Raw genomic sequence first — 19,870 nt, 5'->3', positions numbered from 1 at the left:
AGAACGCTTTACCTGGGTCCACTTGAGATCCAGAAAGATTTTATGAGATCGCACCAGCAGTGGGCACTGTCCTCAGTACTGGCATTCCCACAGGAAAAGGCAAGGCCACACGCGTCAGTTGTGTGTTCAAGGTTTCAAAAGCCTTTGCCATTGACAGCACTTTCAGAAGCCATTTCAAGAGCCCGTGCTGGGTGGCACGGGAGACGCACACGTATGTGTGGTTTTCTTCATTTACTCTCCAAGTGCAGCCAGTGGGAGGCCTCCTCCTGAATGTGTGCTGTGCCAGCCTCCTGCACATGCTGTTTTCTCTTTCAGTCTCACCAGCCTCGGTTCTGATGCCTCAGCACCCCACCCTGTGTGCCCAGTCCTCTCCTGACCTTGCTTGGAATGGGCCCTGGCCTAAGCTTGGCCGTCCTTCTTTCTGAAATGCTTTTCCAAATGAACACCCTGCTTTTGCTTCTGTCCTTAGACTTAGCATCTTTGGAAACTCCTGTTTGTCCTTCAAAACCCAGTTCACATTGGTCACCTCCTCCATACCTTCCTTGGGCCCCATATAATGCACACCATGTCTGTTTCTGGGTTGGGTTCTCTCAAGTTGGCATTGCTTATTTGCTTGTAGGTTAGTTTTTCCTGTTTGTGCTGCTTAAATGCAGGACTCTTCACAGAGCAGTCACTTAATGAACTCAGGTAGGCAGTGTAGACGAAACTAGTGTGGGCAGAAGAGCTGGGAGAGCTGGAAAAGAGTAGTCCCAGGCCTGATTAGAAATGAGGCCATTTAAAATTCTAAAAGCACTGAAAATGGTATTGCTAAATTAATGAAAAGAAATGTTAAAATATGACATTCATTCTCTATTTTGATGTGAAAAAGAAATGAATTAATTTTGGACACTAATGATTGTCACTAAACCTAATTGTGTTAGGATGATGATATTTGGAAAGATTAATTAATGATTAATTAATGATTCCTAATATTCAATCATGTTTTTCAACTTATCTGTGTGATGAATCAGCTAATAGATGTAAGACTTTATCTTCTCCCCCTTTCCTCTGCATTAGCCTCCTGCCTATTACTGTATCAAAAATAATTCTGGGCTGGGTAGTGTGGCACACGCCTGTAATCCCATTGGCTCAGGAGTCTGAGACAGGAAGATCACAAGTTCAAAGCCTGACGTCCCCTCCAAAATAATCTGGGACTAGCATGTTGGTTTAAAAATGTATCACCTGCACTATATTACATTATTTTTATTAGTAGCAGTAGTACTGAGGGTTGAACCCAGGGCTCTTTAACTGTTGAGCCCTGCCCCACCCCCCTTTTGAGACAAGGCCTTGCTAAGTTGCCTCAAACTTGGGATCCTCCTGCCTCCGGGATTACTAGGACTATAGGAGTGTGCCACAGCACCTGGCTATCTTTCTGGTAGTGCTGGGAATCAAACCTAGGGCTTCACACATGCTAGGCAAGCGCTCTACCACTGAGTTGCGTCCCAGCACCTACTTCCTTTTTCTTAAGTGACAGAGTCTTGCTTTGTTGCCCAGGCTGGCCCCAAAACCCTGGGCTCAAGACACCCACCTGCCTCAGGCTTGCATGTAGCCAGGAGGTGCACACACTCTGTGCCTGACTGTGCTGTATTACCTTAGCATTTCATAAAAACTGCTTGTACTGTCTTCTAAGCATAATAAGTCTTGTGACACAGGCTCGATGCTCAGCCCTATTCTGTAAAGGAGACATGAATAACCCTCTTGCACACTCCTTTTTCCTCTACCTTGATGTGTGAGTGCTGTTTTTGAAACTAGAGTTTGTGTGATTAAGAAACTTTTGCATGACTGTTTAAATATTCTTGAAGATTTACACTGTTGGTATTCCAAAATGATGGTCCTTGAAAGTGTGCAGTAGCCAGCAACCTGGAGATTGCACTTAAATCGTTAGGAAAACTGTTGGCACATGAGTTGGGTTTCACTGGCAGCTATCAGGCCATTCTGTAATCTTCCCCTGTGCTGGCTTTGAAGATTTTTGCATTTTCACTTAAAAAAATAGAAGTTTGGATTGTTATTTGCTGATGCTTGAAGTTTGGCTCCCACTTTATGGGGGATCTGAATTTGCATCTCTTCTCTTTCAGTTAAACTTGTAATCCCTTGGGTTGATATCCAGAAATTGGAAAGGACATCCAACGTCTTTCTGACGGACACCATCCGGATCACCACGCAGAATAAGGAGCGTGACTTCTCCATGTTTCTGAACCTGGATGAAGTCTTCAAGATCATGGAGCAACTGGCAGATGTGACACTGCGGAGGCTGCTGGATAATGAGGTCTTTGACCTGGACCCAGATCTTCAGGAGCCAAGTCAGATCACCAAGAGGTAGAGCTTCAGCCCCATGGCGTCCCTCAGCTGCCTGGCCTTTCCATGTGCTTTGGTCAGCACCTTTTGGTTGTGAGGTCTTTCCCCTGCGTCCCAGGGCATTGGTTCCAGGGTCTCTGTGCATAGCAAACCCATCGTGCTCCAGTTTCTTCCATAAATAGGAATGGTATTTGGATAGAAACTTTTTGTTTTTCTGGTGGTGCTGGGGATTGACCCCAGGGCCTTAACGCATGCTAGACCAGGGCTCTACCACCGAGCTACACCAAGTCCTCATCTTTTCATCTTAAATTACTTGGTAGGAAAACTTTTCAGGGCAGCTGAACTTACTTCGATACCTTTGTCATCAATAGAGTAAGTCGATAATCTTTATAATTTGACCCACAGCAATAGTAGTCACGGAGGCTGTCGGGGTAGTTGCTTGCAGTGTCACTAAGGAATTCAGCTTTATCATCCGAAGTTCCAACACAGTGTTTGAGCTGGATTGATTTCAGGTTTGTGGATCATAACTGGGTAACTAACTGCAGCTCTGATGTCAAGGTGAACCGTTATGAAAGATCCTTAGAAAAATGAGTGACCATAGAGTACTGTCCTGGCTACAAGTTTTTGACGTAGTTACAGAATCAGGACTGATCAAATACTGCTAGTCATCAAACAGAGGTTTTTTTCTTTTACTGTGAAATGCAGACCGCACCATTTTCAGGCATGCAGTTCAGTGGCATTAAGTTCGTTCACACTGACACATGACCATCCTCACTGCCCATTCCAGAACTCTTCTGACTTGGTTAAACTAAAAGTCTACCTACTAGACACTACCACCCTGTTCAGCCTTGCCTGACAACTGCCATTCTGCTGTCTCTGTGGAATCAGCTGGATCCTCACATAAGTAGACAACACTCAATGTTTTGCCTTGGGCTTCTTTTGCTTAATATAATGTCCTCAAGGTTCATCTCTGTCACAGCATGTGTCAGAATGTCCTTTCTTTTCAGGGCTGAATCATAATCCATCGTATGTACATACCCCACTGTGTTTATCCACTCGTCTGTCCGTGCACGCTTAGTTTGCTTTCACCTTCTGGCTATTGTGAACAATGCTGTCATGAACATGGGCACGCTAATTTCTCTGACATGTGTATTTTTACCCAGAAGTGGAATAGCCAAATCATATAATTTTTGTTTAATTTTTAAAGAAACAATTAATTATTTACTTAAAAAATGTTTATCTGTTTGATATTCCTGCCCTTTTTTTTCAATTGCTATTTCCTGAAAATATTCAAGGAGATGAGTAAAACACAGCCACAATGCTTTTGCATATGAGGCCGTGTGGTAGTACAGCATCTGAAACTCTGCAGGGCCTTCGGCAGCATCTCGTGATTTTTCTGAGTTCCATTACACGGGCTAGATTACATAATGGCATGTTGAGTGTCCCTAATCTGACAGTTTGGAATGCTTTGGAATCCAGTTTTGGAGCATTAGGGATGCTCAACTGCTAAAGTCTACATAAATCTTGCAAAATCTGAAAAACTCTGAAATGTGAAACTTTTCTGGTCCCAGGCATTTTGAATAAGGGCGACTTAACCTGCAGTAAATTCATTCAAAGCCGTGAGGTCTAGTGTTTAGTTCTAATACAATGACAGTCATCTTAAAAACAGCAGATCTCTTCCTCCTTAACACATGCACTTTCTTCTGACTGTCTGGTGGGGGTCGTCTTTCTAAGTGGGGGTCCGTGATCAGCAGCGTGTTTGGGCTTTTCATGTATTCAGAATGACTTCAGGTCCTTTCCAGCTGTGTGCATGTAGTTCAAACTGGTCATGTGTTGGCACAAAAGGCACAAAAAGAAAAAAAATTAAATGCTCTTGGTAGGTTTCTTTTTTTCTTTTTTCCCAAATTGGTGAAATTCCAATGAACTCCACGTGGTGTTGGGTCACCTCTGATATGGAAGATGGGTGGTGGCTTGTCTCTTCCTTATGAAGGAGACTTCTTGGGGCTCTGACCTTTATTTTTGATTCCTAGTCCCAAGTGCTCATGTGCCTCTTGGCTGCAGGACCCCCAGTATGGTCCCCAACTTGGGGTCATGTGTTTTAAAAAGACAACACAGTATGGGGAGAGCCAGGCTGTCGGTGTTTTCATGTGGCAGTTGGTGTCCAAGTCCTTTTACTCCAGCTGACAAAGGTCTGTCACATGAAAAGGCCACAGTTAGCAGCCCTGAGGGAACGAATTTGTGGCGTATGCATAATTAGAGGGCTCATAAAAGCGCCAGCTGCAGTTTGATCCTCTCCCTGTGCGTAGTCTCAGGCGCCAGGCCGGTGTGCTGGCGGCCCGGGGGCATCAGGATTGCAGGTGTAACCTGGCCAGCTCCACTTCAGATGTGGCATTTTTGGTTTGGGGCAAAGTGAGGAGAAAAGAGGAAGGTGGAAGATCTGTAGCACCTGGCTCCCTGGTGGTACATCGAGCGTTTTGGAAGAAAAATGATTGGTGCTGGCAGTCTTCATTCTCGTTGCAGAATTTGGGGGACTTCTACAAGGCCGCCCCTTCCTCTCCCCCACATTCTGCTCGGGTCCTATTAGAGAAAAGGACAGAAAGGCTCCTGGAGTAGCCGGTGGTTGAGCTTCCCGGGCCACGGCGCCTGGGCTGACCCCAGCCTTGCAATGGAGCTCTGGTCCTCAGCTGTCAACTCCCGGGTCAGTGACCCTCCCGAAGCAGAGCCGGTTGCCTGCCCATTCCACGCTGGCCCTCCTCCGCGGTGTTCGCCATGGAGACGCTGGTACAAACAGGTCATGACTCAGTCCCCGTGGCCACCTGCCAGGAGGGCGCAGGCTTTAAAGTCTAGGAAACAGGCCCTGCGGGCTCAGGGCACAGCAGACGTGCTGGAACGCCCCTCGGGCCCTCTGCGCTCGGCCCACTGTCACTTCCCGTCCCAGAAACAGCTTTCGAATGGTGCCCCTGTAGCTGTGGACTGGATGAGGCACCGTCTGTTGTCCCGTCGGTCACCACTGTCCCTTGGTCACTCCAGTGGGACTTAGGAACCAGGACAGAGCATGGTGCCTTCCTCCTTCTCCCCTGAGAAGGAGGTGGAGCTGATGTCCCGTCGTCCTGGGCTGGGACCCGGAGAGCTGGAGGCTCCGGGCTCCTCCAGCCCAGCTCACAGTGCAGAGCGGATCTGGACGGGGCTTCTCAGGCTGTCATCCCGGAGCGCAGGGGGCGGAGTGACTGAGTGATGAGGAGAGGGGCTGGGGAATGAGTGGTCGATGCTGACATTTCCAAACAAAACGTATCCCGAAACTGGAGAAGGTGGCTGAGATGAGGCATCCAGCTGTCTTTGGGGGGCAGGTGGTTGGGAGGTGCTGATCTTCCCTGGATGGGCTTTCATCTGTTCTGACTGGCTGAACGCGAGTGGAAGCCGTTTCCCACAGTGGAAGCGTTTTTGCCGGTGTGTAAGGTGAGCAGTGCCGCCAGGCTGGGTGTCCTCAGTGCACCCTGGTCCCTGGCCATCAGGTTTTGCACCCCACTTACGGTTTCCCCACCCTTCTCCACCCCCTTCCTGCCATTTTCTGTGGCCCCCACTAGGCATGCCCACTTCATGCAGCTGCTTTGAGGGTGAGCAGTAAGAGACCTCGGGGGCTCCCGAGCCCCGCCAGCCCTGACCTCTCAAGGGAAAGCGACGTCTCGCCCACCCCACTCTGAAGCTGCTGGGGTCTGCTCAGGTGGTCGTCTGGAAGAGTATGGAGGCAGGAACCTGTTCTCCAGAGTGAAAGGGTATAAGGTGCTGTGTGGTCACTTTGTGCCACTGTGCTCAAGATGCCTAACAAGAACAGCTTAGAGGAGGCAAACTTTGTTTGGGGCTCATGTTTTCAGAAGTCTCAGTGCCTAGATGTCCAGGGCCATGCTCTGGGCCCAAGGCGAGGCAGCACATCATGGCGGGAGGGTGTGGTGGAGAGGCACTGCCCCTTCACAGCAGCTGGGAAGCTGAGGAAGCGGGAAGGTGCACCCTTCCAGGGCAGCCCCCAGCGACCCACCTGCCCACAGTTACCACCCAGTTGCTCTGTCCAGCCTGGGATGACCTGAACAGTCACAGCTCAGCCTAATCGTTGCACCTCTGCATGTTCCTGCTGTAACAGGCACTTCTGGGGGGCACCTCATACCCAAACCGTAGCAGATGCCTATGTGGTCAGAGTCCTGCTCTCTCCAAGAGTCCGTGTGGATGGGATTTCCAAGGGAACCGAGGGGGCTCCGGGTGCCCTGAGCCCACCTTCACTTGGCCACCCATTGAGGCTAGGTGAGCCTCATGTCCCATCCTGCAGGTGTCCTGGGCTCTTCTCCTGTGCCTCGTGCAAGTTGGCACATCACAGCATCATCCTGCTGTTTCCTTAGGGCTCCTGGAGGGGTGACAGGGAAGATGTTGGAGCCACACACGTGATAAATGGGACATGTTATGTGCCGACTAGGACTTTGAGGAACAGCACATGTAGCTACCTTGTTTCTAGATTGCTTATCCTCGGTATTTCCCAGGGCTTAAGGGCACAGCGTGTGGGTCTGGGGTGGCACGTCACTAAGAGCCACTGGAAGAAACCTCTGTGTGCCCTGTAGGAGGCAGGCTGACCTCCGAGGACCGGTGGCCCTCCCTATTCCAGCAGGGCAGGAGTCAGGCTCAGCTGTCTCATCTAGTATGCAAATGGGAAATGCTTCTACGCTGATCTGACAGGGAAGGTGACCTGCCTCAGCGCGCAACACAGCCCGAGTTCGGGAAGCATTTGGCCTCCGAGCAGCATTACGCAGCAGGTAGCAGGCTCCTGTGTGTGCACCGAGTGATCAGATGCAGTGACGGTCGGCATGGAGTTCTTCCTGGAAGCATTCTTTAGGTCGACAGGAGCAGAGAGAAGGAAACCTGTTTCTTGTTCATCTTTAATGACACTCGAGGGACAGATCATCTGGATTTTAGAGAAACAATTATCTACCCCTAAGTTTCTTGGGTCTGAGATCTTAGAAATTAAACCTGGGGTTTGGAAAGGCATGCCTATCGTCCAGAACGTCCTGCATAGGTGTCCTGCGGGGTTACACCTATTAACTTCAGCTTCAGCACCAAGCCTGTAGAGTGCTGCTTCACCTTGTGTCAGCACATTTCTCTCCTCCTCGTTACAGGCTCGTGCAGCGGTGTGTGCTAATTCAGGGAGGTTGGTGGCACCTGCTGCTGCAGTTTCAGCCGGAACTCTCTGGCCCTGAGTGCTTTGGCCTGTGCGAACTGCAGCTCTGCAGGCACCTGGCTTCTGGCGGGTCTCCGTCCTGGGGTGCTTGTGCCTGGCTCAGACCTGTCAGCTCCCCCTTCTCAGTGTTGGGGCCTGACCTCGTCTGTGGAGGGAAGCAGAGACAGTGAGTGTGGCAAGGTCCAGGAGGCGAGTCATGGCTGGCTGGTGGGTTTCTGATGCTCAGAACGAGGAAGCGATATGTTCAGCGTCACAACTGCCACCTGCCTGGAACCTTAAAGGGTGTTGTCACTCCTGTCTTCACGAAGAGCTGGCTTCTCACCAGGTCACTGTTTGACTTGAGTTGTGCTAGAAATTGAAGCATGTGTCTCACACACTTCAAAGCGAAATTGGACGACTTTCCAGGAGGAAGGGAAGAACGCAGGCCTTCAAGCCCTTACGAATTTCTTGAAATTTGAGGTTTCTGGTCTCTGGTTACCAAATGTGCCCAGAGGGAGCGAGGACGCTGGGTGTGGAGCACAACCAGCTGCTCAGAGGCCACAGAGAGGCCTCAGCTGGTGGCTGAGGCAGCGGGGAACTGAGAGGAGACTGCTGTTCTCAGTTCCCTCAGACATGTGAACTCTGTTTGATAATTTCAGGACTTGGGTGCAAAATAGATAGCAGTTCTCCTGCCCTTAGAGCTCAGGGCGAGCTGCTGGGATTTGTGCTCATCACTGTCTTGGTGTGCCTTGGCTCCGACCCTCTCTTCAGGGGGAAGGGAAATGTCCTTCTAGAGAGGAATTCATTGGTGCCAGAAGCACGCTTGTGCGATGTGTGTGAGGAGTAAGATGTGTGTAAGGAGTAAGCGTGGACTTTACGTTCCTCAAACCAGTGTGGCCAGCATATTTTGGGGAGGAGGACGTCAGTTTTCCAGCTCATTTTATGTGTATTATTTAAATTAAATTAGTTTTTAACAGATACATAAAAACCTAGGGATTGTACATTTCAGTGGGGAGCCCTAGGGTGTTCTGATGCAGGTGCACATTGTGTGATGTTTAACTCGGGTAAACCTACTTGTCTGCTCAAATGTCATTTCTTTAGGTGAAAATAATCAAAATCCTCTCATCTAGCATTTTTGAAGTGTTTGGTGTGGAATTGGCACCTGTAGTCACCTGCTCTGCGGCAGCTCCCCGGAACTTCCTGCTCCTTCTCTCACTGGCTCAGAGCCCATTAGGCAACCTCTCTGGCCTCTGGTTTCCACCATTCTTCTACCCTCAACTGCTATGACAGCAACGTTTGTGTTGGGTGTAGTTGGCTCTCAGGGACCAACTGAGAGGAACTCACCTTCCATTCTTACAGTGTGTGACTTATTTTCATTCTTTGTAGTTATGCATGACTGTCGAGTTTACTTTGTCATATCCTACATCCATGGAGTACAGCTTCCCTTCTTGTGGTTGTACAAGATGTGGAGCTACACCAGGCATATGTTCATATACAAACGTAGGAAATTGTGTGTGATTCAGTGTGTGAACCTGTGCAGTGCACTTGGCTGCCCCTGGCTCCCTGGTCCTCCTCTGGAGAAAAGTCAGGCTCCTTTTTGGTTATTCATGTCTGAACAGTTAACCCTTTCAGTGGGTAGTTGAGGTTTTACAATATTCACAGGACCACACAATCATCACCACAGCCACGGAACCTTCTATTACTCTCCAAAGAAGCCTCACATTCATGAGCAGCCACCTTATTTTTGTCTGTCAGCCTCCTATGCGGACATTTCATGTAAATGAACCTGGCACCTTGTGGTCTTTGTGTCTGGCTTCTTTCACTCAGCCTGAGGTTTCCAAGCTCTGTCCATGCACACTTTCTGTTGATGGCTGAGTACTATCTACCCTGCTTGAGGGGATGTGCCACATTTGGTGTGTCCATTGATCAACTGGTGGACATGGGGTAGTTTCCACCTTCGACTATGAATCTGTTGCTGTGTTTGTGTGCCAGTTAGTGGACGTCAGTTCTCAAGTGTGTTGGGCGCATTCACCTGGGAGGGAATGTCTGGGTAAACAGTAGGTCCAGTTTCAACGTTCGAGGGCTTCTGGCTGTTTGCCAACGTGAGAGTGTCATTTGACCTTCCACGAGCAGCGTGTGAGGGCTCCACCTTCCCCACGTCTCACCGATGCTCACCCCGCTTGTCATCTGACTTCTCCACATGTGGCCTTTGCTGCCATTTTTGGAGTACTTCTCACAGTTACTCCAACCAGGATGGAATGCTTATTTGAGTTCATGAGTTCATGAAATTCTTTTTTTTTTTTTTTTGCGGTGCTGGGGATCGAACCCAGGGCCTTGTGCTTGTGAGGCAAGCACTCTACCCACTGAGCTATCTCCCCAGCGCCATGAAATTCTTGCTGGTGGGGACAGCGGGCTCTGCTCCTCCCACTTGCTCCCAAGGCCGACTGTGGGTCTGGATGGACCATGGGGCTGCCCAGCTCTGACGGGGCATGACTTCTTATTTCAGTCACTAAACTCTCAGGTTGTGCCAGCGAGTTCAAAAGTGTTTTCCTTTTGAGTTTCCTGTCTGTAGACCTTTCCATGTCTTCTTGATCTCTCCCCGCCTCTCACCAGGGACCTTGAAGCCAGAGCACAGAACGAGTTCTTCCGAGCCTACTTCAGACTGCCAAGAAAGGAGAAGCTGCACGCCGTGGTGGACTGCTCCCTCTGGACGCCCTTTAGTCGCTGCCACACTGCGGGGCGGATGTTTACCTCTGACAGCTACATCTGCTTTGCCAGCAGAGAAGAAGGCTGCTGCAATGTTGTCCTCCCGCTCAGAGAGGTAGACCCCGCCTCTCACCTCTGCTTGACCTGCTGTGCACACTCTGAAGCACTTTTGTCATTTAACCCATGTGGTTGAGTACCTTTTCTGTTGCTGAAACAAAACACTCAATGCCAGGTATATTTATCAGCATAAAAAAAGGAAAAAAAGTCTTGTTTAACTCCCAGTACTGAGGCTCAAGAACATGGTGCTAGGTCAGCACCAGTGAGGGCCTTGTGGTGGACAGTGTCCCCATGGCAGGAGCATGAGTAGATGGAAACATCACGTGTGAAGACAGGAAGCCAGAGAATGGGGAGGGACCATTGTGTTGTAACAACCCCTGTTGTGGGAACGAACCAGGTCCCATAATCCCTACTCAGAGCTGTTCTTCCCGTGACCCATCCATCCCCTACTAGGCCTCACCTCTTAAGGTTCCAGCACCCTTTAATGCTGCCCCATTGGGGATCAAACTTTCAACACAAGAACTTTTGGGGGACACACTCCAACTATATCCCAACCAGAGCAACTTGGGCTGTGAGATGGGACACATGGGGTGGGGGACATATGCACTGTTTTGTCCTCTAAAGAGGGACATCTAGATGGCCAGCGTTCAGGAAGGAGCGTGGCCTAAATTACACCATTACCCCTTCAGCCTTTCTTTTTTCTCTTGTTGCTATGGCAACCGAAAGCTGCCCGGAAGTGATGGTAAGAACAACATACCCTAACCCCACACTGTTGATAAAGCTGTCATTCAAAAGTACATGCCTCGCAATTCAAGCTTTTCCTACAGCTCTTAGGAAGGGATCCTCCCCTTTTGTTGCCCAAAAAAGACAAAGGAAAAGGCAAACTATAAAAAGCTTCACCTTTAGAAAATACGTGGCAAATTGTTTGGCTTTTATACCCTCCTAGAACTTTAGATAAATATTTAAAAATGCCTCCTTGTGTTAGGATCAGGTCCCTCCTATAACTCTGATTCTCTCATTGCAAACAGAAGTGTGGGCAACCTGAGTTTGCTTCTGAATGCAAGCAGCTCGGCCTTGATCTCAGGCATCTCTGCTGAGGGGGTACCACAGCTGTTGCACATCAAGACCTCTGGGTCTCGTTTCTGGTAGCAAAGGTCCTGAGCCTGATTGTTTAGAAACTCAGTGTTTTTCCTCATATGATTTCCCACCTCCATCCCCTCCTTCTGCAGTAGATGTCTTCATTTTGCAAGCATTATTATCAGTGGAGAAAGAAATCAACATGATGACCTACATACCTAAAAAATTGATTTTGGAATTATGCATAGCATCAAATTTACCTTGTAACCATTTTGTAAGTGGAATCCTACAGCATTGTCATTTTGTGACTTGTTTATTCCACTGCACAATGTCCTTAATGTTCATCCACCTCTTATCTGTTAGAATTCCCCTCCTTTTAAAGGCTGGATAATATTCCATGGTAGCCTAAACCACAGTTCCCTTATCCATTCATCTGTGCATGGAAACTTGGGTTACTTCTACCTTTGGTGATTGTGACTGATGCTCCCTTGCACAGTTTTCCACCTTTACACCAGGATCTAATTGCCATTATTCCATCTTAGATTAACTTCTGAGCATGTACGTGGAGGCCTGCCTTCCTTCTTTTTTGCGGTCCTTCCTGTGATTCCAATCTTTTTATTAGTGCCTTGCAATTATACATAACAGTGGGATTCATTGTTCCGTATTGGATCATGCACAGAACGTAATTGGTCAGTTCCGTTCTCCAGCACCTCCCCTTCACGTGCCGTCTTTTGCATCAGGTAGTGAGCATCGAGAAGATGGAGGACACCAGTCTGCTGCCCAGCCCCATCATCGTCAGCATCAGGAGCAAGATGGCCTTCCAGTTCATCGAGCTCAAGGATAGAGAGACCTTGGTGGAGGGCCTGCTTGAGAGACTGAAGCAGGTCCACGCCAACCACCCTGTGCACTATGACACCTCAACCAATGACAAGGACATGGTAGGAGCCTGCAGCATGGTGGCTTTCCGTGACGTGACAGTCCCCCTCTCATCACCTCTGTGTCAGTGGGCTCCAGAGGACATGTGTAGGAAGGTGACCCCCTTGGGTGTGAGCACACAATGTGCTAGAGATGATTAGGCCTCCAGTAGTTGGGGGTGTGAGTCTGGTGTCACCTCTGATGGGCTGGGTGTCCCGAGTGGGCATTGAACGCGATAGATGGACTGGTCGGGAATCACACCACTGCTTGGAGGGGTTGAGCTGGTGTCCCCCAGGTTCGCGGGGCTGGTGGTGTGCTCCCTGGGTGGGTGTGGACGCTCCTCCATGTCCAGAGGGATTGTTGGGCACCCCCACCTTCCTCACAGGCTTGGGTGCTGCCACACCCCAAGGTTGCAGGGGTTGATGCCCTTTGGAACAGACAGAACCTGCTGAGAGAGGTGCTCCCTCATTCTTAGGGTTGGATGACTGCAGAAAAGGACCTGGGCCTGCCAGAGCCTCACCTTCTAGAACTTTCATTGACATATACTTTTAGAAACATATTTTAAACTAATACTTAATATTGGTGCATATTTTCCTCTTACTTTTGTTTTGTTTTAAAGGCTGGACACACATCACCTGTTTTCTACTCGACAAGCATCTGCAGTGACCACACATTTGGGGTTCTTGAAATGGTGTCCTGTCACAGCAGCAAGGAGCGTGAAGACACGATCCCACCTCTGCACCCCGGACCCCTGACCGCCGTCTTCCTGCCGTCAGGCAGCCAGAACCCTGACTCCCGCCTGGTGGGTGAGGCCACTCCTTCCCTGGTGTGCCATGGGCACTGGAGGCTGGGCAATGACCATGGAGGGTGTGGCACCTGAGCACCAGCTTCTGAGGACCTGGATGGAGAGGTGGCTGCTGACCTTGGGCAGCAAGGGCTCTCTTGAGGGCTCAGACAGCAGACAGGGAGCTGGCCTTTGCCCTGTCCGTCAGTGGCTCTCGCGCCATTCCTGCTGTGTGGCTTGGGCAGCGGGCAGTGCTGGCCCTGTGGGTTTTCAGATACAGGGCAAGCCTTCCTCCCACTGCCCGTGGCGTCTGTGAGCATCTCAGTGTCGGGTTCCCGTGCTTGTCCCCTGGGACAAAGGGCTGCCTGTCCTCTAGTTTCATGAACTAAAATCATCTTTGCTACATTTATAGTTTTTTCTTTATATGGAAAATTTCAGGCAAATAGACTCAAATTTGGTAAATAGACTAGAAATGGCACGTAAGAACTAGTTTTGGCTGTGTCACAACCATGGGGACCAGGCATGGCTGCAGACGTCGTTACCCCACACTGCTTCTCAGTCACTGCAGCTTCTGCAGGATCACTTGTTACTTTTATTGAGCCACACTGAACCTTTCTTTTCATTTGAGAGACACACACACATACACACACACATATGCACACACACTCACAATATGTACACATAATTTTTTCCCTAGCATAATACATAATTCCTAAGTGCAGGAAAGTATTGGGCATATGTGTATCCTTCTCCCATTCCTGGAGAGTGCAGATTATTAAAAGTGCTTGTAAATATCTTATTTGAAAGCCCTAACCATTCCTGTCATCCCGGGATAATCTTAGGGTGTTTTCAGTCATCTAGAGAAACAGGGTCTGTCTTGTTTCCGATAATGAGAACAATTTTTTCAGCTTTCCATTTTACCCCCAGCTGTCAGGGAGCTCAGGGCATATTGCGATGCCTCTTGCTCCCCATCGTCCTGAGCTGGCCTGTGTTTGAGCAGTTGCCTTCATGTCAAGACCCCAAGGTTCCCTGGTGCCCCCCAGTCCAACCCACCCTCCCGTCTGATCTATGCTACTTTAGTATTTGCTACTTTTGTATTTTATTTTATTTTGTTATTTTTATTTTTTATTTTTTGGTACTGAGGATTGAACTCAAGGGCCCTCGACCACTGAGCCACATCCCCAGCCCTATTTTGTATTTTATTTAGAGACAGGGTCTCCCTGAGTTGCTTAACATCTTGCGCTTTTGCTGAGGCTGGCTTTGAACTCACTATCCTCCTTCCTCAGCCTCCTGGGGTGCTGGGGTTGCAGGCAGGCGCCACTGCACCCGGCTATTTTTATTACCAACCTTGCCAAGGAAATCCTATTGTATTTACGTGACTGCTGCCACTGGGCTCGGAACTCCTGGATACTGGGTGGTTCATCTTGGCGTCCTCTGCCAAGTTAGAGGTTCAAATACATTGTCATGAATACGGGTGTGCTTTCCTGTCACCCTGGGTCCCCAGTAAGCAGAGGCATTGTTTTGTCCACAAATTGTGGATGGGCTTCTTTGTACATTTATAAATGTTCCTACTTCCAGTCCAGGGAACAGATAAAAATAAGCCTGTGGAGTGACCACTTTGTGGAGTACGGCAGGACCGTGTGTATGTTCCGCACAGAGAAGATCCGGAAGCTGGTCGCCATGGGGATCCCTGAGTCCTTACGAGGAAGGCTCTGGCTCCTTTTCTCAGGTAAGTGTTTTGCTGCCTTGAGGTCAGATGTCGTTTTTGAAGTGGACACGGGCGCGCCTTGCGTGAACAGTGTGGGGATGTCCAGCATCTCTGTCCCTGGGCCATTTGTCAGTTCTCAGCCGTGCACTCTGGGACCCTTCCTGCATCAGCTGAGAGACCTGGGTCACGCCCCTGGGACCTCTGGGTGCACATGAGGCCTGGGCAAAGCCATCTCCTGTCCTTGAAGGGTGACTTTGCAGGTCTGTCCTTAGTGCTGAGCATTCTGTTAAGGAAACCTGAAAGCGACATCGCTTTAGAGGCCATGAGCTCTGAAATGGGCTGAACAAGAGTCTTCAGATATTGTCAGCTGGCCGTGGTGTCGAAGTGCATCCCTCTGTGTGCCGTTCTCTGTCCTTCCTCTGTTGAAGATGGGTGGCATCCGCGAGGGGCAGCTTTCCCTTCTGCCCCGTCATGTCCACCTCCTCCACCACTTGAGGTATTTGGGGATGCCTCCTCTGGCCTGAGATCCCTGGTTCTTCCTCTGCTGCTGCTGGGCAGCACCCGGGAATCCATCAGGACGTTTACTGGCGGATGGACTGAGACAGGGACCAGACTTCTCCAGGGACTCACTGGGCAGAGCAGCTGATGCCCAAGGGCAGGAAGGGAAGGTCCTGCCATCCAGGGGGTCTGCTGCTCCTTCAGGGTGCAGCAGGGGTGTGTGAGGGCCTCTTCCGGAGATGGCCTAGCTGGGCTCCTGGAGGCTGGGCTCTGGAGACTGGGTGCCTGGAGGCTGGACCCAGGCACCTGCACCCTCATTTGACCTTCCTGGGCTGGAACCTTCCCTCATGCCACCCTCTTGCTAGCATCCCTACCCTGTTCTCTCTCTCCTTTCTTCCCTGTCTCCCTCCACAATAGCCTGGCCCCTCCCCTTTCCTGCCCAAGATGCCCGAGTGTGGAGTGTCCTGTGAGTGTCCGTGGCGGGTGTTGCCCGTGAGCTCAGGGAATGATGGGAATCATCAGGCGTGGGGGGCGGGGGGAAGGCATTTTTATTACACCTGGTCAGAATTTTAAAACATCAGTTAAGGTAGAATTGGGTGCATTTCTGTTCCCTTTGTCCTCGGAACCCCACCTTGCTGCCACCCAGGGCAGAGTGCTGGTGGAAACCAGGGGCGCCCTGGTGCTGGCAGATGAGTTGGGGGAACCCTAAGACCACGTGGATTCCTCATCCCGCAAAGCCGCCCGGCATCAGAGGTCCAGCTTGGCCTTGGCCGCGGGCGACTGGCTCAGGGAGATTTTGAGCTTGCAGCTCCTGCTCTGGTTTCCCCCTGGGAGCTTCCTGTAAGTCAGCTTGCTGCTTCATGGAAATCGATTGACGGCCTTAACCCTAGTGGTGTGCTTTGCACGAAGGTGCTTAATACTTTGTTAAATTGATTTGTGAAAATTGTGTATGTATGTATATGCTCCTGTTACCAAGGAGTACAGCTTATTAAAAGTACTTTAATAAATGATTTTCTTTTGCATGTTTGTGCTGGGGATTGAACTTAGGACCTTGTACGTGCCCCACATGCATACTATCTAGCCCCACCTCTAAACCAAAAGTTATTCTTTTTTTCGGTTGAACCCGGGGACACTTAACCACCAAGCCACATTCCCAGCCCTTTTTAATATTTTATTAGACAGGGTCTTGCTGAGTTGCTTAGGGCCTCGCGAATTTGCTGAGGCTGGGTTTGAACTCACGATCCTCCTGCCTCAGCCTCCTGAGTAGCTGGACTTACAGGCGTGCGCACCGTGCTGGGCCTGAAGTTACGAGCTTTTCCCCTCCTCGCATGAGGTTCTTTTCCCCCTTTTATTTTTCGCCTTTGGACAAGGCCACATGACGGCAGTGAAGTCTCTCTGTGGATCTCAGCTATTTCATGGCCCTCGCTGAGCAACCAGACCCCACTGGGTCCCCAGCAGGCAGGTCGTCGTTTCTCCTCGACCGTTGCTTTTCACACCCCAGATGCGGTGACGGACCTCGCCTCGCACCCGGGGTACTACGGGAATCTGGTGGAGGAGTCTCTGGGGAGGTGCTGCCTGGTGACGGAGGAGATCGAGCGGGACCTGCACCGCTCCCTGCCCGAGCATCCTGCCTTCCAGAACGAGACGGGGATTGCAGCCCTGAGGAGGGTCCTGACGGCCTACGCCCACCGGAACCCCAAGATCGGCTACTGCCAGGTGAGGTGGGGTGCCTGGCACGGAGGCCCCATGGACTGTCTTGTGTTAGTGACCCTGGAGCTTGGGTTCTGTTTTCAGCCATCTGGTCCCGGGGTTTGTCCCATGAAGGCACGGTGCTGGGTCCCCAAAAAGGGAGGAAGGAAAACATCTGTGTGTAGTCACACTGCTGGATCATTGGGACTTTAAATTTTCCCCAGTGCCCCCCCCTTTTATTTATTTTTAAATTATTTTTAGTTTTTAAAATATTTTTTTAGTTGTCGATGGACCTTCATTTTATTTATTTATATGCAGTGCCCAGGATGGAACCCAGTGCCTCACACGTGCCAGGCAAGCGCTCTGTCACTGCGCCACAGCCCCAACTCCCTTTTTATTTTTTTTTATTTTGAGGCAGGGTCTAGCTAAGTTGCTGAGGCCAGCTTTCACCCTGCAGTCCTCCTGCTTCAGCCTCCAGAGCTGCTGGGACTACAGGCATGAGCCACTATGCCTGGCAGGCCAATGCCATTTTTATGGCCCCTTCAGACCCAGCCAGGAAGAGAAGGGACTAATGGAACTTCTAGACTTCTCAGAAATTTACGGGTTATTTGAAATGATCATGCTCATTGGGACTAGGTAATCAGGACAGATATCTTTGCTTCAGTACATGTGAATGGAGGTTAGGGGAACGCCTTGCCTTTTCCTGATTGGAAGGATATAGTCAACAAGCACAGAATAAAAATAAATCATTTAAACAGCAGAAACCCAACACAAGACTGGATTAGAGAGGCTTTTGACTTTTAAAAATTTAGAACTTCACTTTCCTGTGAATAAGCAAAATGGATGGGTGAGTGAAGTTTTATGTGTATATCCGTCTGTCTGTCTGAAAACAGAGTAGATGGACTGGATTCAAGCCCATTTCACAGCGAGGTCCAGCACTTCCAGGTGTTGGGGACAGGGACTGAATGGTGCCCAGTCGCTCCACCCAGTGTTTCTTGAGAAAGAGTATCACACCAGGGTCATTCCACGTCCCAGACGTCAGCGTGGTTGGGGCACACTGGGCCTCTTGCCCCGGAAGTCTTTACTCACGTGGATCACTTGGGCTTGTGTGGTGTGGGTTTTTTGTTTTTTGCTGGGAGGAACCCAGGCCCTCACACTCGGTGGCAGGAGCTTTGCCACTGAGCTGCGCCCCAGCCCTGGGCTGGTGTGATTCAGCCTGTCTCTCTTCTGACCCTCCGAGCAGTCCATGAACATCCTGACCTCCGTGCTGCTGCTCTACGCCAAGGAGGAGGAGGCCTTCTGGCTGCTGGTCGCCGTGTGTGAGCGGATGCTGCCCGATTACTTCAACCACCGCGTGATTGGTAAGGCGTCTCCCTCGCTGCCCCCTGGCCCTGGGAAAGTGATAGCCTGCGCAGGGCCGTCACCCTCGGCCCGTCACGAGCGCCCTCTCACCACCTGAGCGCCCTCTCACCACCCGGCGGCTCCGTACAAACACAGGTCGACTCCTGAATTTGCCGGGTTAGCTTGGGATTCTCTACACAGCTCCTGTAGTGAGATAAGGAGTCAGTTCCCATGTCAACGCCTACATTATAGTTGGGTTAAGAACACAGGATTTTAAATGGGTAGCTGGATTTACAAGAAGGAAAGGGAAGTTCTTAGGCCCAAAGAGCAAGTCGCAGTGTGAAAATGAGAGTGGTTTTGACTCATGCAGTGGCCTGGAAGAGGAGGAGGTGCACCTCTTGGTCACCAGGAGGAGGTCCTTGTCCCCTAGAGAAGAGGTGAGTGGGAGGTGCTGGAGACCCTTGAGGCCCACACTTAACACAAGTCCCCCACTTAGATAAGGAGATTGTAAGAGTGAGTTTGTTGCTGCCGAGGCTAATCTAAGCCAGTTTTTTGTTACTACAACTAAATACGAGAGGCAGCTACTGAGGAAGTAAAGAGGTTTATTTAGCCCACAGTTTTGCAGGTTCAAGGGCACGGTGCTGCGGGAGCTCAGTTATGGTAAGGGCCCCACGGGGGATGGTAATGAGAGGGGCATGTGTCAGCAAATGGTCATACCTCAAACCGGGAAGCAGACTTGGCTGGGTCAGTCTTGCTCCTTTATAAGGGCCCTCTTATGAGGAGGACCAAAGGACCACACCCCCAATAACCTAAGGACCTCCCATTCAGCCCCGCCTCTTAAAGGTGCCCTCACCTCCTAATACCACCCTGTGTACCAAGCCTTTAACACTTGACCTTTGTCCGGAGGGGACACAGTCAAACCATATTCACACCACAGCAGGGATCCAGGTTCACCCCGTGACCCAACAATATTCCTGCATTCAGAGCTTCTGACTTCGTGTGGTCACAGTTTGAAAGCGTTCGTCTCTGTGGTTCAGCAGCCTCCTAGCGGAGAGATCAGACAGGCACTGTTTGGGGTTGGTGGTACTTCAGGATGCTGTTTAGCATCCGGGTGAGAGGCAGAGGGGCCTAAGATCATGGTGGCAGTCTGGGAACAGAAACACAAGAGCCGATCTGAACAGAATTTTACAGCTGACAGGATGTAGGGGGCAAGACAGGAAGAAAGTAGTTTAGAAAATGGTCCTAAGAACCAAGACTTGTGAGGACCTCTGGGGTGGTAGGATGCATGGTCGCCCGTAGGGCGGTTGGAGCGGCGTGCCTTCAGTGAGCCGCTGGCTGGCCTTGAGGGCTGCTTGCTCTGCTTCCTTCTAACCGCGCGCACACGGAGTCGCGAGGAGTGGAGAGAACCTGGCGTCCCCGCTGCTGGTGGACGAGCACTGCCCAGCAGTGGACAGCTAGGCTCTCGGCCACCGTCCGTGACCTGCTCGAGACAGGCGGGGAAGGTGGCACCCCCAGGAAGTTCCCTCCGCCCCTTCCCTGCCACAGGCGAGGCTTGGTACGGATT

General features: G+C 50.5%; 1 protein-coding gene across 9 annotated transcripts in view; it reads left to right on the top strand.

Annotated features, from left to right (window-relative positions):
- Tbc1d8 (TBC1 domain family member 8) overlaps nucleotides 1-19,870 on the top strand; it is a 114,197-nt gene that overhangs the window by 78,359 nt on the left and 15,968 nt on the right. For all 9 annotated transcript variants that reach the window (XM_047522049.1, XM_047522048.1, XM_047522051.1 and 6 more), the window contains 7 exons: nucleotides 2,115-2,355; nucleotides 10,145-10,352; nucleotides 12,112-12,309; nucleotides 12,906-13,088; nucleotides 14,649-14,799; nucleotides 16,778-16,992; nucleotides 18,209-18,326. In XM_047522049.1, coding sequence (XP_047378005.1) covers nucleotides 2,115-2,355; nucleotides 10,145-10,352; nucleotides 12,112-12,309; nucleotides 12,906-13,088; nucleotides 14,649-14,799; nucleotides 16,778-16,992; nucleotides 18,209-18,326 — 1,314 coding nt within the window. The remainder of the gene's footprint in view (nucleotides 1-2,114; nucleotides 2,356-10,144; nucleotides 10,353-12,111; nucleotides 12,310-12,905; nucleotides 13,089-14,648; nucleotides 14,800-16,777; nucleotides 16,993-18,208; nucleotides 18,327-19,870) is intronic.

Source organism: Sciurus carolinensis, chromosome 13, assembly GCF_902686445.1.
Source record: "Sciurus carolinensis chromosome 13, mSciCar1.2, whole genome shotgun sequence".
NCBI lineage: Eukaryota > Metazoa > Chordata > Mammalia > Rodentia > Sciuridae > Sciurus > Sciurus carolinensis.
The sequence above is the reverse complement of the archived record's forward strand: the minus strand, read 5'-3'. Positions and strand labels throughout refer to the sequence as shown.